This window comes from Cynocephalus volans, chromosome 9, assembly GCF_027409185.1.
Source record: "Cynocephalus volans isolate mCynVol1 chromosome 9, mCynVol1.pri, whole genome shotgun sequence".
Taxonomy (NCBI): Eukaryota; Metazoa; Chordata; class Mammalia; order Dermoptera; family Cynocephalidae; genus Cynocephalus; species Cynocephalus volans.
In genome coordinates this window covers 143,135,893-143,160,841 of record NC_084468.1, presented here as the reverse complement: position 1 = coordinate 143,160,841, position 24,949 = coordinate 143,135,893, and the positions used below count along the sequence as shown (strand labels likewise).

Sequence of the window (24,949 nt, the reverse complement as noted above, 5' to 3'; positions counted from 1 at the left end):
GTATTATTTGATTTCTATGTATTTGTGAATTTTCCAGCTTTCTTTCTATTATTGATATCTAGTTTCATTCCATTCTTGTTGGAAAAGATAATTTGTATAACCTCATTCTTTTGAATTTACTGAGACTTTCTCTATGGCTGAATACATGTTTTTTTTGTTTGTTTGTTTTGTTTTGTTTGTCTTTTTTTGTGACCGGTAAGGGGATCGCAACCCTTGGCTTGGTGTCGTCCACACCACGCTCAGCCAGTGAGTGCACCGGCCATCACTATATAGGATCCGAACCCGTGGCAGGAGTGCCACTGCGCACCCAAGTGCCGCACTCTCCTGAGTGCACCACGGGGCCGGCCCCTGAATATATGTTTTATCCTGGAGAATGTTCCATATGTTCTTAAGAAGAACATGTGTTCTGCTATTTTGAGTGTGGAGTTTTCTAAATACTTCTGTTAGGTTTTGTTGGTTTATAAAAAGTACTCTATTTTCTTATTGAAAATCAATCTAGTTGTTTAATCCATTATTAAAAGTGGAGTATTGAAGTAAACTATTCTTGCAGAGCTGTCCATTTTTTCAATTCTGTTACTATTTGTCTCACAATTCTTGGAGCTCTGTTGTTTTGTACATATATGTTTATATTGGTTGAATCTTTGTGAAGAATTAAATGTTTTTAATCAATATATAATATCCTTTTTAGTTTCTCGTAACAGTTTTGACCTTAAATCTATTTTGCCTGACATTAGCATAGTTATACCATCTCTTTTTTGGTTACTACTTGCATGGAATTTATATTACTAATTCAATTATTAATGATAATTCATATTATTGTTTAAAACAATAATTTTTATTTGAAATAATTCTGAAAATATATTTTGCACATAATTTGCTAACTCATTCCATTTTTGCAAATATTATGTTTTCCAAAGAGTATGTATGTTTTATTTCCTTTCTTTGTCAGGCTGTCATCAAAAATATTAGCTAGATCTTTCTAGTAACAGTTCCTTTGTGTCATTCGTCTGCTCTTAATTGACTGATGGTTATATAAAGATACAAGAATTGCTTTTTTTTATTTTATTTTATTTTATTTTATTTTATTTTATTTTTTTTAAATTTTATTTTGTCGATATACATTGTAGCTGATTAATGCTCCCCATCACCAAAACCTCCCTCCCTTCTCCCTCCCCCCCCCTCCCCCCAACAATGTCCTTTCTGTTTGTTTGTTGTATCAACTTCAAATAATTGTGGTTGTTATATCTTCTTCCTCCCCCCCCCCCCCCGGTTTGTGTGTGTATGTGTGTATGTGTGTGTGTGAATTTATATATTAATTTTTAGCTCCCTCCAATAAGTGAGAACATGTGGTATTTCTCTTTCTGTGCCTGACTTGTTTCACTTAATATAATTCTCTCGAGGTCCATCCATGTTGTTGCAAATGGCAGTATTTCATTCGTTTTTATAGCTGAGTAGTATTCCATTGTGTAGATGTACCACATTTTCCGTATCCACTCATCTGATGATGGGCATTTGGACTGGTTCCAACTCTTGGCTATTGTAAAGAGTGCTGCGATGAACATTGGGGAACAGGTATACCTTCGACTTGCTTTAAAAATCTTTGACTAAGGGCCGAGCCCGTGGCGCACTCGGTAGAGTGCTGCGCTGGGGCTGGGAGCGCGGCGACGCTCCCGCCGCGGGTTCGGATCCTATATAAGGATGACCAGTGCACTCACTGGCTGAGTGCCGGTCACGAAAAAAAAAAAAAAAAAAAACGACAAAAAAAAAAAATCTTTGACTAAGTGCAAAGTTAGATCAAACCAAATAATTACAGGAAATTTTAAACCAATGTAGCAAAATAAGAAAAATTTGTTATTATCAAGTTCTAAATTAGTTAACATTAGCTTTGTATTTTAAAAGGGTAGCAACAATCTAATTTACATCTAAGTGAACTACAACCAGTTTTCAGTTTATGATCTCAAATATTCCAGTTATATGTATTTTGCCCTTCACTGAAATCTTATGATTTAAAACACTGATATTCTTTTTTTGACTCATATACTTTATTAACAAAAATTTTAAAAATATTCCATGATTGATTTAATGTGGGTTGTTCAATCATCGTGACTATATTTGTTTTAAATTTCCTAACAACATGAGATGCCTTCTTTAGTTACTTTGAGTATACACAGAGGTCCCAAAATGATCTCTCCTTGCAGGCCTTGTTTCTCCTAAATTAAAGGATATTTCTCTTTCCCCTACCCCCCTAGAATTTTTCAGATTCTTAAAACTCATTTATTATCAGAGTATTCTGGGAATTTGCTAGCATAATCACCATTATAAAAACAGAAATTAAACCAATGAAATTACACTATTTGAGCAGACTTACAACATAACTGTCAGACACACTATGTTTTCTTCTATTTCTATTTTTTTCCTCATAACATTTCACAACATGTTTTCCTATAGCATCATTATGTCAATTCAAAAATAAGTCACAAGGGAAAGGTTACTAAATTTTGTCAGATTAAGTTTTCAAGCAGAATTGATGAAATAGCTATTCAGATTCAATAACTTCAGCTTTGTTTGTCCTCACTTCTGTAGTTTGTGTGCTTGGTTCAAACTCTGAAGTAAATATGCCTTTTCAGAGATTTTCAGTAAAATCACATTCAATTTTAAATTCTGTTCAGTCACCAAATTGCATATGATAAACTTGAAAATGAAAAGTCTTCAAATATTGTTGAAAATGAGAGTTAAGGCAATTATCAAAGGTGCTATTTTGAGTTTAGAAGTTGTGAAAAAAATAATTAGCTAATACCAGGTTAGATTTCAAAGCAGATTTTCAAAGAGAGAATAGTTTAGAAGACTGTGAACAAAAATCTTTGATTAACATTTTGTAATGATGTGTTGAGAGAGAAAACATTTTTCTTTCCAACTTTACCATGCTGTTGTTTACTAATGTACACTTCATTCTACTGAAATCATACCTACAAGCATTTTCTCCTGGAAAACTTTTAGTTTCATTTTACGTTATAGACAATAACATTTCTCTTTGATACTCTGTCTAAAATTTAGTTACTATATCCTTTCTTAATTATACTATTAATTTATCATTCTACCACGCCCTTTGTTGATTCATTGACAGTATACATCATCTTTGTATTTACAAATCTTGTTCATTAAATTGATATCAAAACATATTCTGGTATTTTTAAACAATCAGTATGTCTACCTTAGACCTATTCTTCTTTGAAATGAGTCTTTACACTGTTGACAGAAAGAGGAAGACAGGATCTGCTAAGAGAAGAGGGACACTTTATTTTCCAGAGAGAGAGGGGGAAAAAAGGAGAAAAAGGCAATCTGCAGATTGTGGGACATAGGCTCCTGCTGGGCCAAAGTCAAGCATTCTAGTGAACACAGAAGAAAGGCTGGTATTTATGCCTTCCAATATCAGGTTCATATACATGTTCAGAGAGCTGAAAGGAATCTGTGAATATTTATGGGGAAGGCCACATGGGTGTGTGATGAACAAGCACAGGTATAATCACAAGGCACAAATGTGTGTTATTGCACAGGCTCAACAGGCTGGCCAAGGCTGGTTTTGATGTGGCTCCTCTTACAGGAGCAGAGGGAGAAGACGTTCTTTGAAGCCTGTTTTTCATTCACTTAGGGACATAGGGGCTACCAGGAATGAGGGTTGATGACCGGTGCCAGCCAGATTTGTTGAAGGTCAGTGTAGAATTCCTAGCTAGTGCTGATTTGGCCTTATCTTTTGAGAGTTGCCTTTGTTTAGTTAGAGAAAAGCGAACTTCATAACAGTTGGTAAGATACATACTTAGGCTGAGAAATATTTGTCTGTCCTTTCCCTTGCTGTGGCCATTTGGTTTTGTTAAACAATTTGAATGCCTCTTTTAACCCCAGTGAGTCCATTCATTTTGTCTGTCCTTTGGGGCACACTTGAACAACATGAGTGAATCTTTTTACTGAAGCATCAAGTATAGTCTGGGCATATATTTGGACCCATATAGATGCATATTCAAAATTAAAATAATCAACAATTATTTTGAGAACTTTCAGAAATTTTATTTAGATATCCTACATATTTTTAGATTTCTTTGTACTGATTATCTATATATCTATCTAGCTGAATATTTTTTTCTTATTACTAAAGTCACTTGAACAATGGCTGAAAACATAAACAAAACAACAAAATAAAACATAGCAAAAAAAGCTTAATCCAGTCTTCCAACATGACCATAGTTAACCTTTGAGCATTTATCTCCCTAGTTTATTCATGGGCTTTGCTTATTTAATTTTAAATGGTTTAATCATACAATTCATAAAATACTGTGCTATTTTTATATGACTTTACTGAATGAGCATTAATTTTAGATTATGGTTTTATAAACATCTTTTTAACATGTGTATTCATTCTATTGCATTAGGTGGCTATATCATCATTTCCGTAAATATTCACCTATGCCTGGGCTTTTGAATTCCTTGTAAATTTTTGCTACTATGTGTAACAATGTTATGAATGTATTTATACATAAAGCTTTATCCATATTTATTATTATTTCCTCAAGATGGTTAACCAGGAATTGAATTACTATCACCAAGGGCAGGAATATATGAAAGATCCTTTATGCCAACTACCAATTATTTTCTACATTCAGGTTACACTGCCATTAATGATATAAAATGGTGGCAATTCCATTGAACACTTCATAACATTGTACATGCTTAATTTCTGCAATTAAAATGGTGCGTCACTGATCTAAATTTATTTAGTTGAAAAATAATGAGGCTGAATATTTTCTGTATATATTTTGATGCACATATGTAATATCCAAACCATCTAGAAGTATACATGCTAATAATTAAAATTCTCTTTTTGTAAGAGACCATAGAACTTTTCTCTTGGAAGAGAAGAACAAATTTTTGAGTTATAGTTGAAATCATTAATTGAAGCAATTACATATAAGTGCATTAAATATATATAGTATTCTTAATCGGGTATGTACTCATTTTTTTTAAAAAAGTCAGAGATATCTCTGACATTTGTAGTTGATCTTCCAGTGTTACCTATATTCGATAATATCATCTTTAGATATGGAGAAATTTACCTCCCCTTTGCAATTTCTAATACACTAAAGTCTACATCTTTTATTGTTGTATTGCCTAGTACTTTCTCTTTAGTTTTAAAATATAATTTCGATAATGGGCCTTAACTTGAAGAATTTGTTCACTTTCAGGCTTTCAGAATATCTGCTTCTAGAATCATGCTGTTATCAGCAGCACTAATATACCATTATCATTTATTTATTTATTTATTTATTTTATTACTTTTGTAACTACTGCATGTGATTTCATTTGGTGGATGGTTTGTAGTATGAGAATTTCTCTATTGTTTGACATTTAGATATTTCTGAATATTTTTATTACAACCAGTACTTCAGTGAATATCTTTGTGCATGCTACTTTGTGGTCACTTATAAGCATTCATTAGTGGGAGATACCGAAAAACATTCTTGCTTTATTACAGCAGAATCACAGTATAACTTTTATGAGATAATGCCAAATTATTCTCCCCAAAATCTAAAACGATTATGCTTCTACCAATAGTATATAAAGAACATATTTATTCATATCCATATTAATCTTGGCTCTTAATACCTTTATTATTGTTGCTGATAAATTGGTAAAAATAAATACATTTTGGTTTTAATTTACATTCACCTAATTATTTATAAGACTGCAAATATTTTGATATTTATAGGCCATTAATATTCCCCTTTCATGTGCGAAATAGCTATTTGTTTCTTTGGTAATTTTTTTTTTTTTTTTTACTTTTAGTAATTCACTCATGTTTTCTTATGTCTCACTGGCGTAAACAATTTACATGGCTAAGCCTAGGGTCTATGTGGGAGGGGATTACCCAAAAACATTGGTACTGAGAGATAGGACTCATTCAAGACCATTAGCATAACACTCTAGCATATAAGATATTAATTCAAACAACCATTTGTTTATTTCTTGAGGTGGCTCTCTGTTAGTTCCTACTTTATTGAATATTCTATTGCTTCTCATTTCTTTGAAATACCACTTGTAGCCCATATTCATTTAGTGTATATCTGAATGTTCCATTTACTTCACTGGTCTTTTTCTCTCTTCATATATAGTTTCTTCACTGTTTTATTTATTAAACCTATAAAATAGGTACAAATACCCAGGAGAACTTATTTCCCACAATTTTTTTTTTCTCTCAAAATCTATCTGTGTCTTTGTATGGTGTTTCCATAAACTTTACAGTCAGTTTATCAAGTTAAAACAGTATTACTATTTTTATCTTACATTTTAGAATTAGCCTGTCTAATAATAAAATGTTGGTATTTTGAAGAGATATAATAAATGTATAGATTAACTAATTGAGTTTTAACATTTTTAAAAGTAATGTGATAAATACATTTCTTTTTATTTGAGTCATTTTAATTGTTATAACAAGACAAACTTATTTTTCTTCATTGCATTTGTAGATATTTTACTTTTTAGCTGCAAATGTTAATCAGCCCTTTTTGTTAGTATGTATTAAAAATATTAATTTTTCAATATTATTTTTGTGTCCTTTAGCATCCTTAATTATTTTATTTTATTAGAAGATTTGTGGTTGATCTTCCACTGTTACCTATATTTAATAATATCATCTTTAAATATGGAGAACTTTACCCCCCCTTTGCAATTTCTAATACTCTAAAGTCTACGTCTTTTATTGTTGTATTACCTAGTACTTTCTCTTTAGTTTTAAAATACAATTTTGATAATATGCCTTAACATGAAGAATTTGTTCACTTTCAAGCTTTCAGAATATCTGCTTCTAAAATCATGCTGTTACCTTTTTGAATCCTCTCGGGATTCATGTTTTGTTCCTGCCTTAAAATTTAATATCAATAAACAGTCTGTTTATCCTTAACTCAATAATAGTCAGATAATTCTAACCATTAATTGAATAGCTCAATTAAACGTGAGAGGCAAATGATAAAATATCTCCAAATGACTACTTAGAGATAATTTTAGAATTCAGAAGCAAACCACAACTTTGACTTCCTTTCCCTCACTAGCCCAAAACACACAGACACACAAAATACTAAACTTTTTAAAAATACCCCATCGAGACAAATTTCTAAACATATATTACAAATCCTCAGTCTGTTAAGCAGTAATTACTCATGCAGTTTTAGTGTGTCTGAAGAAAATGTAAAAGGTAGTGGGAAAATAGTAATACAACAATTAGTATTAATCATGTGTGTAATCTTTACTACATGGTTATTAAAAATATGTGTATTTCCCAGCAATTAATGATTAGTTAGGAGGCATTTTCTAAAACTTTTCCAGAAGTAAGAAAATTCTACCTAAAAGAGCACTCATTTCCAGTTAAAATATTAAAAAATTTCTTTTTCCCCAACTTGTGGAATTACACAACATTTCTTTATCAATTGTCGAATGGTCCCAATTAGATGCTAAATGTGGACATCACAATACTCACTCCATGTAGCTCTATATGTTCATTAGATTTGAGTTTTTCAGATTCTTTAGCTGAGGAAATCTGTGCCTGCTCTTTAGCATCTCCATCCCTGGGTAAACCCTCCACTTCCCCAGAAGGGTGGCTGTGATGGCTTCTGGTTCATCTGGAAAATTAGAAGCTTGACTGGAGAAGTGAGGCCAGAGCAGTACCCCTTACCATAAGCTCCTTGCCTGCTAATCCGTAAGAGCCCCGCTGTTTCCTTGGATTAAAGTTCCCTGCTCCTGACAAAACACACATCCCCACATCTTCCAGGGCTAGCAGTGGGGACAGCTCCTCACATCACTGCATTATTCCTTGTGGTCAACTTACACTTCACAATCATTGTGTCCATCTTGATTAATTCTAGTTAGAATTTGCCCTCTTCTTTCTGAGGTCCAGACAAATATAAACTCTCTCTTCAAATGAAAGCCTAGCATAACAAAATCGTAATTTAGTAGCTGAGGCACGGATGTCACCACATTCCTCCCTTCTCCCGTCTTTGAAGAGGTTTCTGAAACGCTTTTTGGAAGCCAGGGCGTGTTGCAAGCACCCCTCTGCTTCACTGTAATTTACCTTGAGGACAGACATCATTCATCCCCTCTCCATTTCCTTCATAAAGTTTTACACAGTGCACGACACATAATCAACTGTGAATAATTACTGAATTTGGTCACATGGTATCTAGAACTCAACTCATGCCAAACCTGGTTCCTCAAAAAACTTTTTTTTTTCTCACTCATTATTTCTGTCTTGCAGGTAGAAAGTGGACACTTTGATAATACTTTTTGATTGATGAGTATATTTTAATTTGCTCTTGCTTTTGTTACCTTCCTTTTCTATTTCCATCTCTATACTCACAAACTACTTCTCATTCTTCTAGGCTTTGCCTTATTTCTGCTATGTCTCCTCTGAGCCATTTATCACCTCCTGTATAAAACACACCCTAATCAGAAAAATGGGTAAGATGAGGAAAGCTGCTCTTTTCAGATTTCCATGTTATTTTTTTCAATCTCAAGTAAAAAGAACAATCAATCTTTTAAAATGCCATCTTAAGGCATGGTTGTCAGTTTTGTGTCCTAAGCTTCTAAGCTCTTCAAAAAGAGGTGGAGAACTTTAATATTTGATATATGGTCTGTAGCATATACGGTGTGCACAGAATTGGTTATAAATCTTATTTTTTCCTATGTCCTAGGTACTCACTAAAAGTGGTGGAGCTTTAGACTACAATATTAATTGTGTCTAGCAATGAGGCACTCTAAATATACTATAATTAAGTTACGATTTTTTTCCCCTAAACTGATCAGACTCCTTACACATCAGAACAATAGGATACTAGAAAGAAAATAAGGAATTTATTATTCAGAAACACATTCACTAAAAGTGAAAGTTGAGAAAGAAGTAATATAGCTAAAATTGTAAATGTAGAATTTCTATAATGTACTCATAAAAGTCAGGTAGAAGAGTATCTTGTGGTTTATTTTAGCCTTTTTCAAACTATGTTTTGAAAACAGAAAACTTTAAAGTGCTGTCATTTCTCAAACATATCTAAACATTAAGGCTATTCAGAAACTGTCTTGCTCCAGTTATAAATCTGTACTAACTGTGGCAATTCTACTTCTCTGTGCATCCCCTCTCCCAAATATGAACGTGACCACCCATTATGAACAGGTGTGTTTTACTGAGCTATTTACATTACTTTCAGATTAAAAAGTAAAACCTATGGTACTTGAGTAGGAACAGAATTCAGTCTTTTCTTACAAGGATCAGCTTGGGGTAACAGAAAACAACTAAATATGAAGGAATTCACAAACTAGTGAATGATGGCTCATGTCAGATTTATGATTTCCATTCATGGACAAACTCTGTCAGCTGTAACACAATGGAAGATTTCTCTGCAGCAGCATATTGTGTGTGGGAGCTTACATATTAATTTTGTGTGGGAGGAGTTATAATTTCATTATCTTATCTGTTTAGCACTTCTTAGCTTTCAAGTGGAAAAACATAGTATGTATGATATTATTAAAAATACAAGATATTAATAATCCTGCCCATTCTCATATATGAAATACTAACCACTTGATTACATATTTTAGTTGTAGATTTTCGTAAATTTTGCTCACATTCTTTTGTTCTGGAATTTTATTTCAAAGAATAGATAATTGAGACATCAGAAAAGCTTTGGGGATTGTTTTAGATGTGGATTGCAGTAATATTGTTTTTTTTTTTTTAATTTTTATTTATTTATTTTTTTTTAATTTTATTTTGTCGATATACATTGTGGCTGATTATCGCTCCCCATCACCAAAACCTCCCTCCCTTCTCCCTCCCCCCCTTCCCTCCAAAAATGTCCTTTCTGTTTGCTTGTCATATCAACTTCAAAAAATTGTGGTTGTTATATCTTCTTCCCCCCCCCCACCGGTTTGTGTGTGTGTGTGTGTGTGTGTGTGTGTGTGTGTGTGTGAATTTATATATTAATTTTTAGCTCCCACCAACAAGTGAGAACATATGGTATTTCTCTTTATGTGCCTGACTTGTTTCACTTAATATAATTCTCTCGAGGTCCATCCATGTTGTTGCAAATGGCAGTATTTCATTCGTTTTTATAGCTGAGTAGTATTCCATTGTGTAGATGTACCACATTTTCCGTATCCACTCATCTGATGATGGGCATTTGGGCTGGTTCCAACTCTTGGCTATTGTAAAGAGTGCTGCGATAAACATTGGGAAACAGGTATACCTTTGACTTGATGATTTCCATTCCTCTGGGTATATTCCCAACAGCGGGATAGCTGGGTCGTATGGTAGATCTATCTGCAATTGTTTGAGGAACCTCCATAGCATTTTCCATAGAGGCTGCACCATTTTGCAGTCCCACCAACAATGTATGAGAGTTCCGTTTTCTCCGCAGCCTCGCCAGCATTTATCGTTCATAGTCTTTTGGATTTTAGCCATCCTAACTGGGGTTACATGGTTTCTCAATGTGGTTTTGATTTGCATTTCCCGGATGCTGAGTGATGTTGAGCATTTTTGCATATGTCTGTTGGCCATTTTTATATCTTCCTTAGAGAAATGCCTATTTAGTTCTTTTGCCCATTTTTTAATTGGGTTGCTTGTTTTCTTCTTGTAAAGTTGTTTGAGTTCCTTATATATTCTGGATATTAATCCTTTGTCAGATATATATTTTGCAAATATTTTCTCCCACGCTGTTGGTTGTCTTTTAACTCTTTTAATTGTTTCTTTTGCTGTGCAGAAGCTTTTTAGTTTGATATAATCCCATTTGTTTATTTTTCCTTTGGTTGCCTGTGCTTTTGGGGTCGTATTCATGAAGTCTGTGCCCAGTCCTATTTCCTGAAGTGTTTCTCCTATGTTTTCTTTAAGAAGTTTTATTGTTTCAGGGTGTATATTTAAATCCTTAATCCATTTTGAGTTGATTTTAGTATACGGTGAGAGGTATGGATCTAGTTTCATTCTCCTGCATATGGATATCCAGTTATCCCAGCACCATTTGCTGAAGAGGCAGTCCCTTCCCCAGTGAATAGGCTTGGTGCCTTTGTCAAAGATCAGATGGCAGTAAGTGTGTGGGTTGATTTCTGGATTCTCTATTCTATTCCATTGGTCAGTGTGTCTGTTTTTATGCCAGTACCATACTGTTTTGGTTATTATAGCTTTGTAGTATAGCTTAAAGTCAGGTAGTGTTATGCCTCCAGCTTTATTTTTTTTGCTCAGCATTGCTTTGGCTATGCGTGGTCTTTTATTGTTCCATATAAATGTCTGGATAGTTTTTTCCATTTCGGAGAAAAATGTCTTTGGAATTTTGATGGGGATTGCATTGAATTTGTATATCACTTTGGGTAGTATGGACATTTTCACTATGTTGATTCTTCCAATCCAAGAGCATGGGATATCTTTCCATCTTCTTGTATCCTCTCTAATTTCTCTCAGCAGTGGTTTGTAGTTCTCATTATAGAGATTTTTCACCTCCTTGGTTAACTCAATTCCTAAGTATTTTATTTTTTTGGTGGCTATTGTAAATGGGCAGGCTTTCTTGATTTCTCCTTCTGCATGTTCACTATTGGAGAAAAGAAATGCTACTGATTTTTGTGTGTTGATTTTGTATCCTGCTACTGTGCTGAAATCATTTATCAATTCCAACAGTTTTTTTGTAGAGGTTTTAGGCTGTTCGATATATAGGATCATGTCATCTGCAAACAGGAACAGTTTGACTTCATCTTTTCTAATCTGGATGCCCTTTATTTCCTTCTCTTCTCTGATTGCTCTGGCTAGTACTTCCAACACTATGTTGAATAGGAGTGGTGAGAGTGGCATCCTTGTCTAGTTCCTGTTCTTAAAGGAAAAGCTTTCAGCTTTTCCCCATTCAGGATGATATTGCCTGTAGGTTTGGCATATATGGCTTTAATTATGTTGAGATACTTTCCCTTTATACCTAACTTATAGAGGGTCTTTGTCATGAATGAGTGCTGAACTTTATCAATTGCTTTTTCAGCATCTATAGAGATGATCATATGGTCCTTGTGTTTGAGTTTATTAATATAGTGTATCACATTTATTGATTTGCGTATGTTGAACCAACCTTGCATCCGTGGGATGAATCCCACTTGATCGTGATGAATAATTTTACATATGTGTTGCTGTATTCTGTTTGCTAGTATTTTAGTGAGGATTTTTGCATCTATATTCATCAAGGATATCGGCCTGTAGTTTTCTTTTTTGGTTATATCTTTACCTGGTTTTGGTATCAGGGTGATGTTTGCTTCATAGAATGAGTTTGGGAGATTTGCGTCCATTTCAATCTTTTGGAATAGTTTGTAAAGAATCGGTGTCAATTCCTCTTTGAATGTTTAGTAAAATTCTGCTGTGAATCTATCTGGTCCTGGGCTTTTCTTTGTTGGGAGCCTTCTGATAACAGCTTCAATCTCCTTTATTGTTATTAGTCTGTTCAAATTTTCTACGTCTTCACGGTTCAGTTTTGGGAGATTGTGTGTGTCCAGAAATTTATCCATTTCCTCCAGATTTTCAAATTTGTTGGCGTATAGTTGTTTATAGTAGTCTCGAATGATTCCTTGTATTTCAGATGAATCAGTTGTAATATCGCCTTTTTCATTTCTAATTTTTGTTATTTGAGTCTTCTCTCTTCTTTTTTTGTTAGCCATGCTAATGGTTTGTCAATTTTATTTATCTTTTCAAAAAACCAACTTTTGATTCATTGATCTTTTGAATTGTTTTTTGGTTTTCAATTTCATTCAGTTCTGCTCTGATCTTAATGATTTCTTTCCGTCTGCTAACTTTAGGTTTGGATTGTTCTTGTTTTTCTAGTTCTTTAAGGTGAAGTGTTAGGTTGTTCACTTGCCATCTTTCCATTCTTCTGAAGTGAGCGTTTAATGCAATAAATTTTCCCCTCAATACTGCTTTTGCAGTATCCCACAGGTTTTGGTATGATGTATCATTGTTTTCATTAGTCTCAATAAATTTTTTGATTTCTTGCTTGATTTCTTCTTGAACCCATATGTCATTAAGTAGAATGCTGTTTAATTTCCATGTGTTTGTATAGTTTCCAGAGTTTCATTTGTTTTTAATTTCTAATTTTAATCCATTGTGGTCTGAGAAGATACATGGGATAATTGCAATTTTTTTGAATTTATTGAGACTTGATTTGTGACCTAATATGTGATCTATCCTGGAGAATGATCCATGTGCTGATGAGAAAAATGAATATTCTGAGGTTGTTGGGTGGAATGTTCTGTAGATATCTGCCAATTCCAATTGGTCTAGAGTCTTGTTTAGATCTTGTGTTTCTCTACTGATTCTTTGCCTAGATGATCTGTCTAATATTGACAGTGGGGTGTTCAGGTCCCCTGCTATTATGGTATTAGTGTCTATTTCCTTCTTTAGGTCTAATAGAGTTTGTTTTATAAATCTGGCTGCTCCAACATTGGGTGCATACATATTTATGATTGTTATGTCTTCTTGATGGATCAGACCTTTTATCATTAAGTAGTTTCCCTCATTGTCTCTTTTTATGGTTTTTAGTTTAAAGTCTATTTCGTCAGATATAAGAATAGCTACTCCAGCTCGCTTTTCTTTTCTGTTTGCATGGTAAATCTTTTTCCATCCTTTCACTCTTAGTCTGTGTGAATCTTTATGGGTGAGGTGGGTCTCTTGTAGGCAGCATATAGTTGGGTCCTGCTTTTTGATACAGTAAGCCAGTCTGTATCTTTTGATTGGGGTTTTAAGCCTTTTACATTAAGAGTTGTTATTGAAAGGTGTTGATTTATTCCTAGCATTTTATTGGTTGTTTGGTTGTCTTAGGTGTCTTTTGTTCCTTGCTTTCTGATTTACTGTTTGGTTTCTGTGTTTGTTGGTTCCTTAGGTTGTAGATAGTGTTTTTGTTAGCTTGTTTTCTCTTCATGAATGCCATTTTTATTATACTAGTGGGTTTAGATTTTTCTTGGGTTTTTATGGCAGTGGTAGTTATTTTTCAGGAACCAAACCCAGTACTCCCTTGAGGATTTCTTGTAAGGGTGGTCTTGTGGTAGTGAACTCCCGTAGTTTTTGTTTATCTGAGAAATATACTATTTTCCCCTCATTTCGGAAGGATAGCCTTGCAGGGTAGAGTATTCTTGGCTGGCAATCTTTGTCTTTTAGTATTTTGAAAATATCATCCCATTCCTTTCTAGCTTTTAGGGTTTGTGATGAAAAGTCTGATGTTAACCTGATTGGGGCTCCCTTATAGGTGATTTGACACTTCTCTCTTGCAGCTTTTAAGATTCTCTCTTTGTCTCTGAGTTTTGCCAATTTGACTATGACATGTCTTAGAGAAGGTCTTTTGGGGTTGAATACATTTGGAGATCATTGAGCTTCCTGGATCTGAAGATCTTTGATTTTTCCTATACCTGGGAAGTTTTCTGCCACTATTTTGTTGAATATGTTTTCAATGGAATCTCCATTTTCCTCCCCTCTGGAATACCCATGACTCGGATATTTGATCGCTTAAGGTTGTCTGATATCTCTCTCAGATTTTCTTCCATGTCCTTGATTCTTTTTTCTTTCTTTTTGTCTGCTTGTGTTATTTCAAACAGCCCATCTTCAAGTTCAGAGGTTCTCTCTTCAACTTCGACAAGCCTGCTGGTTAAACTCTCCATTGTGTTTTTTATTTCGTTGAATAACTTCTTCAGTTCAGCAAGTTCTGCTACATTATTTTTCAGGACATTGATTTCCTTGTACATTTCCTCTTTCAGATCCTGTATACTTTTCCTCATTTCATCATGATGTCTAGCTGAGTTTTCTTGTATCTCATTCAGTTTCCTTAGAATTATCACTCGAAATTCCTTATCAGTTATTTCAAGGGCTTCTTGTTCTATAGGATCTAGAGTTTGAGATTTATTAACTTTTGGTGGTGTACTTTCTTGACCTTTTTGTATTTCTGGTATCTGTTTTTTGGTGTTTATTCATTGTGGCAGGGGGTTTCACAGTCCACCAGTTTGAGACTAATGACTAACTAGGATGTTGCTGTGGTTGCCAATATCGTATGGCTCCCTCCGTGACTGCTCAGTTGGCCTCTAGTGCCTTGTGTGTGTGGTTGCCTCGGGTCTTGGGCTTCTCCGGGGAGCCACCTTTCTGGTCAGCTTGGACTCTGCTGGGCTGGTGGATCACGTACTACAGGGTGTGTGATCTCTGTTGAGCTTTCACTTCCTGTGCAGGACTTCTCCCTGTTCTGTGTGCTCTGGCCCAGGCTGTTAGATCGTGCAGTGGCGACCCCACCGGGTGTGTGGTTTCTGTTGAGTCTCCGCCTCCCTGGCCGCACATCTCCCCACTCTGTGCGCACTGTGCTGGGCTGGGGCGTGTCTTCTGCACCCCTCGTCTATCAGCTGGGCCTTCAAGACCCTGCTCGGCACCGCCTCGCCCAGGAAGTCTACCAGGTTTCTGCTAGGCACAGACGACCAGTCTCTCTGGGTGCCTTTGTAGCACTATGTAGATCTTTCTCTGGTCTTGTTCACCTTTGTATCCCCCCAGTATAATCCGAGTCTAGCGCCCACCTGCAGCCTGGTCTCCGGCAGGTTCAAGCGGACCTGGGAACTCTCCTACCACACTATTCCCAACCAGAAATTCATTAGGCTTTTTTCCAAACTGGTGGCCGCAGAGATGGTATCTGCCTCCCAGTAACAGGGAGTTTACCTGGGGCCGGAGTCCAGGGTGTGGTGGAGTGACAGTCGGCCCGCCCGTACTTCCTTGCCCTCCCGACACTGGCCGGGGACGCCCCCCGCCACCAGCCCCGCCAGAGAACCACAGAGGGAGTGGGAGGGGAGGCCGGTCCGCAGGCTCCGGAAAGCCCCGTGCCAGGCCAAGCAAGTGTGAAGGCTCAGTGATGGCCGAGCCGGGCGGGGCTGCCCGCACCTGGGAAAATGGAGGCAGCACCGGGGTGGTGAGTGGCCTGGTGGTGCAGGCGGGAGCCGGGTGGGCATCCACCCCCCGAACAGAGCTGTGCCAGGGGTCACTCACAGTGCTGTGCCAGGTCGGGCGCTCACTCTGTCTCTGGTTTGTTGCCTTCCCAGTTCTCAGCCGCTGCCGCCTCGGGCTGTTCAGTCGCGGCACGGCTCGGGCGCTCCCATGTATCTTCTTTAATGCCGGCCTGAAACCTCGAATCCTGAATAGGGCAGCTGGCCGCCTTCAGCGTGGCCCCGGCCTCCGGGATCCTGGCTGCATCCACAGCAGCCCTGGCGCCGTGTTCCCTGTTTCGAGACTCGCTTTTGCAGCTAAGAATCAGTTCTTTTCCTGCTCCACACTTCAAAGCTGTTGCCTGTAAGTGAGGCAGCCTCTCCTGCCGGGGGCAAAGTGGCGGTCACCCCCCACGACCGGCCAGCAGCAGCGGTCCTCCCTTAAGAGATGGCAAGAGGAAGGTCCACAAGTTTCCTGGCTGCCTGAGGCCCAGTGGCCACCTTTTCCAACTCAGCTACTCCACGCCAGCCACCGCAGCCGCCGCCATCTTGAAAACCAATATTGGTTTTTATAAGAGGATACAGTGTCTGACTAACCCAGTGTTCATATACAGCCAGCCTCCACTCAATGCTTTCCATTTGCATCCATTGATAAGTAGAGCAAGACTTGTCTTAAAATCTGGGGAGGTGTAGATTAAGCGGTTTGAGGAAGAAGATTCTGTAGGAATGGAAAGGAAGCATCTGATCCCTTCTTGGATGGGGATTGATCCACAGTGGTTAAATATTAGAAGTCAGCAGTAAGGATGCCTGTTTATAAGAGAAGCTCTGGGTACTCCGTGGACAGGCAATGCCACAATAAGACTCAGGAGATAAAATAATTGTTATTCTGCAAATCTTACAGAGTTCTTTCACTGCATGCTTTAGGGTGTATGGGATCATATGAGAACATTGCTTTTGGCACTGACCATGGCAAATTTATATGGGGCGTTTATTGCAATCATTAGATTTATTCAGTGCCATATGTGTGACCAGACCCATTCAGGCATCGTCTGAGTGAAGGACGTGGTGAAACCAGTAATTATTCAATTGCAAGAAATACAGCCTAGACTCATGGGACGTGGAGATCTTTGAGCATTCACTCTTTATTTATGTGGTGCTTCAATCGTGCTTCTTTCTAAATATTTGTTCTCTCCCTCTCTCTGCCAAATAGCTTTCTTTGCAAGGCTCTTGAATGGCCATGCCATGAGTACTGACTGCAACTCTCCATATCCTTAGATATTCAGGTTAAAGTCAGCCACAAAATTCTCCTTGACGTTTTGCAAAAATTCTTGAGTAAGCCAGTTATCTATCTCAAATTCCATCACCTATGCAGAGCTCAGGTTCACCCAGTATATAATGGCCAACTGCTCCATGTCCTCCACAAGTACTGAAGCAGCACCTCTAAAGAAGGTGGAATGAGCTAGACTGTCTCTATTCTTAACAATGTGAGAGAGTTGGCAATTGGGTAAGGTGTGAACTGGGCACAGAACCTGTCGGCATGAGTGAGAGCAAGAATTAAAACATGAATTTCTATTGTCAACATGATCTCTCTAGTGTTCATGAATGAAGAAATACAGCCACACTTAGGTAACACTATGTTTATTTTTAACATTGTGGGAATACTAGCTGCACAGAAAAATTGATGTTTGTTTTTGGTTTTTCTTATCCATGGGCTATAATATGTTGTTCCATGGGAAATATTTGATGTGATTCAAAATGGAAAAATGATGCTACGTAAGGTGTAAAGGACTGATCATTTCTACTTATTGAGAATCTAATGCGTGCTTGGTAATATACATACATTTATTTTCATCCTCAAAGCAAGGTAGTACTTTTACCCTCTTCCTGCTGATGAGAAAATTAAAAACTTGTGGACATTAAGGGCTTTACATAGGTCATATTTACATAAGGTCTATTTTACTGAAAAACTGGATCACAAAACTGATCAAGTCAGCCTGAAATGAAAGCTCTTACTTCATCCAAAAGAAGTCTCTGTGTAAGAATCATTTCAGGACCTCACCTTAAAGCATTAATTAAAATAGCATTAATAAAAGCAGTAATTAAACTAGAACATTTTGATAAACTTTATAATGAACTACATTTATTAATCATTTAGAAAAATAATATAATTTGGGAAAGAAAGAAGTCACTATAACTCTTCTCACCAAATCTGACAACCTACACAATGCCATCCTGAGAGACCACGCTTTTCTAGTGGCATTGATTTCCTAGTAAAAGAAGTGATTTGGGGAGTTAAGTTTTAACTCTCATTTCTCAGTCTGCATCTTCTTATACACATTCTGTCAAATATTAGACCAGCTATGTTAGGCTTAGTACTGTGCAGGATTTATTATACTAAGCAGGCATGAAATTTGAGAGCCTCGTAAATATTAATCAGAGACTAATGAACAGTGGGAGACTTCTGAATATCAATCTTTACTAGTGGGAAATTTTGAATTAGAGACACCACTTCCTAACCAATAAATCAGTGGTGAAAAATTGAAGGCATTCTCATGCATCTGCTCATGTAGCTAGATCTCTAGTCCTAAAGAAGCATACAATACGGATGCTGTAATAGATGTTATTTCACCACCCCACATAGAGGTTCTGCATTTTTAACCAGACCATGTTTAAAAGTTTTTAATTACCTTCAAAAAAGGTTGGATTGTAAAATAGAAAACTTGAGTACATTCTTTAGTATCAGAGTTAAAACAGTTCAGGAGAAGAAAGAGCTTGTCTTGTTCATTCTCATTAGCATTCAAAAATCATTGCCCAAAGGGATAGATGATTCAAGGTTAAGAGGAGAGCTAAAATGCCAAAACTTGATTGGCTTACTGCTTTTATTAAATGAGCCTATGAATGCCTTTCCACTGAGCTCATGTACAATTTGTAACAAAAAAGATATCTTCCATTATAATTTATAATTACATAATAAAATATCAATACACCTACACACCTATATATCCTTGATGATTGGTCATTAATGAAAAAACAGCTTTTTTTTTTTTTAGCATATATAGAGTTAATTACTTGTTAAGGCAAGCCTGAGAGTAGATACTGATGCTTATTATTTTATGATATTTTTGATGCTGAGACACTAAAAATATGGGACTAAGTTGACAGTTTGAAGGGTTTTTTTTTTTTTTTAATACTTTGGTATGCAGGTAGAACTAAAAATCTATGGTATGTTTCTGCACCAGGCATTAATATTTTAATGCAAATATTTGGAAGTGATTGATGTTAACAATATGAATGTTTCTTCATACCATCGTAATCAGAAACAAAATTTTCTCCTGCATAGGTATGGTATGAGATGTGTTTACTGAAAAGACACAAACAAATATATTAAGGACACAGAAAAGAAAAAGAGCCAGGAAATAAGCCAGAAATGGTGGATGTCATTCAGAGATACACTAAAATATTATTTACAAATGTATTACTCTGTGCCATTTCAAGTACATGGAAAAAGTGATAGTTCCTAAATTAGGTAATAGTACAACAAAATGCTATAATTAGGCATTAAGAACAGTTTTTCAATTTTTTGTCACTAAAAATTTCTAGGTTCATTAAAAGTAGGGAGAGTTAAATTGATCTCCAATATATTCTCAGCGCCTTCTTAGGAGTTACTCAATAAATATTTAAGAAAGCTTTTAAAGGAGTAGCTATACCTAACAGTTATTCTTTCATAAAGAAGAATTTGTACTCTCTAACGACAAGTAGTCTCTCTACAAATGTTCATATATAGCTAAAATTATAATTTAGTTTCGTAACTGTATGTAATAAAAATTGAAGCAGTTACAATTTTGTCATTTTAGTAAAATATCTGTGCTTAGGCACTCCCTGCCTTCTACAACTACAACACAGGACTAATTTTTTTGAGAACATTTATCCTATTTTCTCTATGATATTACATATATGAGCTTATTTATGTTTTTGACCTTGCTAAATGCTTATATTTGAAATGTTAAGAATATATTACCCTGAATGTACCGTATTTTGTATTACGTGTTGAAATGGTCATTTTTTTTTTTTTATGTATAGAACTATGTGTGATAATTAGCATTCAGAAAATAAATTACACAGGTGACAAGAACATAATTCGTTATCTTTAGAGTTTTTGTTTTGTTTTGTTTTACCTTAATACTCACAATAAGGTAATATTAATTTTTATTTATGAGCACAGTCAATGGAACAATATTTCTCTTATTCTTATTTTTATGAGATTTTGGAACTATTAGGGGGTGTTTTACTCAATATTATTAACACACACAAAAAATCTATTTCTATTAATTCTATTGGTCAGTACCCACCTTGTATATAATTTTGTTTAATAATTTCTTATCTCATTGTCTCTTATTTGACTTAATTATTTTTTACTAGAAAGTTGCTTGTTTCATAGCTCAGAGTTTCAAAACATATTTGTAGTTGCCACAGGTGTTTCTGATAATTTTCAGCCAATATTCAGGTTAAATGCTTTCAAAAGCACTGAACCAATTAAAGAAGCAAAAAAAAAAAAAAAACCGAATTTTAAATTGACTAATGTAAAAATTCTACAAAACTTCAAAATTTTTCGTTGTTCAATGTAAGGTAACCAATGCAATGCAGTTATATAATTAACAACAATAACAATATAAGCATGTCAAAGTTAAAAAATGTAACTTATATTTAAAATTTATAAAAAAATAAATGTTGAAATCATAAAGGTTAGTTAATCAAGCTAATCCTAACATGCAATTGAAGTCTAACAATTCTGTATCTCCCAAAAATAAAATAAAATTTGCATCTATTAAGTTAGTCCTTTGATATAAATTAAAATGAGAAAAAGTTGATAATTATCTAAATAGTAATGAGTGTCAGATTTATTCAATGGTCAAAAATCAATAAAATAAGTAAATAGAGTGAAATAGATATATATTCAAGCCTTTTAGGCTTGCTGGGTTTAGTAGCAGTTAACCAAGGTAATTTAATATCAGAAGGTTTAGAGACATATAAAACAACATTTACTTTTTCCCCTGTACGTTGAAAGCCAAATTTGTTCTTCCAATTAACTAGATGTATTGCTTTTAACTATTTCACTTTCTACAGCATTAGTTAAAATTATTTGGATGTAATGAAAGAATGACCCAGAGAAAGGAGGAAGGCAGCACAATCTGAAGATTAACATGACTATGACACAAATTGCTGCATAGCCTGACAGTTAATGCCTGGGCTTGTGATGGACCTTTCCATCTGTCCATAGTGCACTTTCTTATGGTAACCATTGTATAGTTTCCTGTCTAATTTTGGTTTTCATCTTTGCAGGTTTGGATTTATTCTTCATAAAGATGAAGCTGCACTACAAAAAATTGATCTTGAAACCATGTCATATATCAAGACAATTAACTTGAAGGACTATAAGTGCATTCCTCAGTCGTTGGCATATACACACTTGGGAGGATACTACTTTATTGGCTGCAAACCTGACATCACTGGAGCAATTCCACCACAGCTCATGGTGGATGGTGTAACTGACTCAGTCATTGGGTTCAATAGCGATGTGACAGGCACTCCGTATGTCTCACCAGATGGCCACTATCTTGTCAGCATTAATGATGTGAAAGGACTTGTGAGGGTTCAGTATATTACTGTCAGAGGAGAAATACAGGAGGCTTTTGACATTCACACAAATCTGCACATATCTGATCTGGCATTCCAGCCATCCTTTACTGAAGCCCACCAATACAACATCTATGGTAGTTCAAGCACACAAACTGACGTGCTCTTCGTGGAGCTCTCCTCTGGGAAGGTCAAGATGATAAAGAGCCTTAAAGAACCACTCAAGGCAGAAGAATGGCCCTGGAACCAGAAGAACAGGCAAATTCAGGACAGTGGCTTGTTTGGTCAATACCTGATGACACCTTCCAAGGACTCTCTCTTTATACTAGACGGACGACTCAATAAGTTAAACTGTGAGATCACTGAAGTTGAGAAAGGAAATACAGTTGTTTGGGTTGGAGATGCCTAGGAGCACCATTATATAATTATCGAATGAAGGGTTTTACAGTACATTGCACTTAATTCATTGTTTAAATTTACAACTTAACTTTCAAAGTTTATGTCCTAGTCAAAGATAACATATTTGGTTGGCCCAAATAAAACAGATTGTTTTTGACAAAAACATTCACAATCGAAATTACTGGTTGATGAGAAATATTTAACACAATAATTAATGAGAAATAATATCAATGACAGGAATCAAATGTGTAATTATTCTTTAAATCAATAAAATAGTTTTTAAAATTCTTAAAATGACTAAACTGCAGGGAATTTCAGATGACTTAAGCATCATTTAATTTTGAGGGTAGTTTATCTATTTTTTCTGTCCTTTTAGTATGCTTAAATCAGAAATAAAGTGTGTGGAAACTTAAAATTCTTAATTTAAAATATTCTGTCCCATCCACTGTTGATAATCTTTTGTGCCTTGAAGGGGATGTCAAAGGAGGAAAAAGAAGGCTAAAAGCTGCGTACTGAAACCTTCATAGCTATAATCTCGTTATTAAAAAATGTTCAACAACTCTTGCACCAAATCCTGCCTTCAGTCGTTTGTTTAACCCTCAGTGAAATGTCATTTGAAGGCATAAATTGGCCTTAGGTTTTATACCGGTGACAAACTCTATTTGACATCTACTGTATAATCTGCAGCATGTTATAGAAAATGGGGAGTAAGGGAAAAAATAATTATGGTAAAAATGTTTGCAATGTATTATCTACTCATTTTGCTTTCAATCACTAGAGTACACTATATTTTTAATGCAAGTCTGTCTGGTATGTCAACTGCTTACAAAAGTTTAGTTTATTATCAGCATAATAGATTCTGTCTTTTCACATAGTCCGGTGTTGCAACATCAGGAACTTTCAGTTCTTAAAGAGAAGCATTGCTTCCATCTGCTTAGAGTAAATCACATGTAGGAAAAGTAACATCAAGGCAGAAAAAATGGCAGAACTGATGAGTATTAGTGGTTTAGGAGAATAAGTAATAGAAGTTGAAAAATAGGAGATAGCCCCACAATGGTGAGTAAAAATGTACTTCTCCACTGCTTTTGCTATTTAAATGTAATCCATCAAAGAACTTTATTCCTAATAATTTTTCTAAATGGCTTCTTCTATTCAACTCCTACATAATTCTAAAATGACCTTCTCACTAACTGTGCTGTAGTTTGAAACCTAACTAATCCTCTTATTTGAGACACTGCAGAGAAGTAAATTTACTGCTTCATTGTTTTTTTTTTTCCCCCCAAAGGGCAAAAGAGAAGGCTAGTAGAAGTAGATTAAAACCAGAGTTGGTTTATTGAAATAAGCAGATAATTATTCAGGATTAAAGTAATAGTTTACATGTTCTGAGAATTTTTTTTTACTTAATTTAGTTTTTATTGTTGCTAAAAATGCTAATGGGTTGTTGAAATGACCTCCATTTACCGAAGGTAATCCAATAAGGACTTTTTTAAATACAAATTTTACTCAAGTTTAAATTGTGTAAAACTGCTGAGAAACCTGAAATTTTATAGTGCGTCATATCTTATGTGTATATAGCATAATAAACTGTGTGATACAGTAGATTTCTTCTTAGCTTAAGGAAACATTATGGGAAGTAGATTTAATAAACAACAAAAATCAGCTTATGTTTCTTCTTATTGAATCTGCTTTACTTTTTAGCAATTTTCTCCCTTGTGAACATGAATCATATAAAGTGTCTATGACTTAATGATTTTATGTAAGTCTGTCACACACATCTTTCTTTGGTAGTTTACACCATGTGGATGCCCTGTCTGTAGACATTGCTTGATAAAAGGAGAATAAACCTCTTACATTTTAACCCCTGAGAGTTCAGTCAATGATTTAATGTGTATATCTTTTATTTTTATTATTCCCTACAATGATTCAAACATATTCTGGTGCTCTGCATTATTTTGAATGATGGAATGGGGTGGAGGTAGAAGGGAAGTAAAGTTAGATCAATCAATGAAAGAAAATTTTATTTGCCTTTTTATACCAAATCTACTTTGCTATATCTATTCATTATTCAATACGAGGCATATATTCTTTCTATGATGTCTACTAGAATCCCTTCTTGTATATTAAAGGAATGAGTGAATGGGTATCAGAATGGAATACAAGTATACTCAAAAGAAAATGCTTTTTCCACATCCTATACTACTAACCACATAAATATTATGCCACCTTTTAAAAACATTGTGATAGTTAAAATACTGACCTTTGTGAGCTTAAAAAACAGATGCAACATATATGTTACAATTATTTCTAAAGTATATATTTCTTCTGTCAAAGACAGAGTAAAAAATGGAGTAAAAACAGTACACAGGACATTAGCATTGTTTTATGCACATCCTGATTAAAGTGTGTTACAAATAATAATTTCATAATTAATGTGGGTATGTGTGAAAAGTGAAAGTGAAGAAAAACTAGGATAAAATAATGAATAAACTACTTTAAAAAGAAGGTGTAACATCAAAGTGTAGGTTTTTAACAGCAGAAGAAAAAAGTGAAGTGATAATATTCAAAGGCATGAAATGAAGAAAGATGTGAAATCAAGAATAGGAATAAGATGTGGGAGGTCATTTAGCAAAATTGACTGAAAGAAGTAAATGATTTATGAAAACAAGGTGATATCAACAAGGCAAGAAAAAAAGGTTGTGATCAGATTTTGGAAAGAAGGATGTGAAGATTGAAACCAATTTGAAGAATTTGGACCTAATCCAGACAATTGAGACCCAGCAATAATTTTTAAAAAGAAAAAGAGTAGTGAAAACAGCATTTTAAAATTTATTTTTTAAATGGAATGAAAATTTAACTGAAGAAAAGGGAAATTAGAGGAAATAGTATCAGGTGGCTATGGCAAAAATTTAAGTTTACACTTTCT

General features: G+C 35.1%; 1 protein-coding gene across 3 annotated transcripts in view; it reads left to right on the top strand.

Moving 5' to 3' along the window:
* Positions 1 to 22,036, top strand: part of FSTL5 (follistatin like 5) — a 733,912-nt gene extending 711,876 nt beyond the window's left edge. For all 3 annotated transcript variants that reach the window (XM_063108449.1, XM_063108448.1, XM_063108446.1), the window contains one exon: positions 21,334 to 22,036. In XM_063108449.1, the coding sequence (XP_062964519.1) occupies positions 21,334 to 22,036 (703 nt within the window). The remainder of the gene's footprint in view (positions 1 to 21,333) is intronic.
* Positions 22,037 to 24,949: the final 2,913 nt, after the last annotated feature.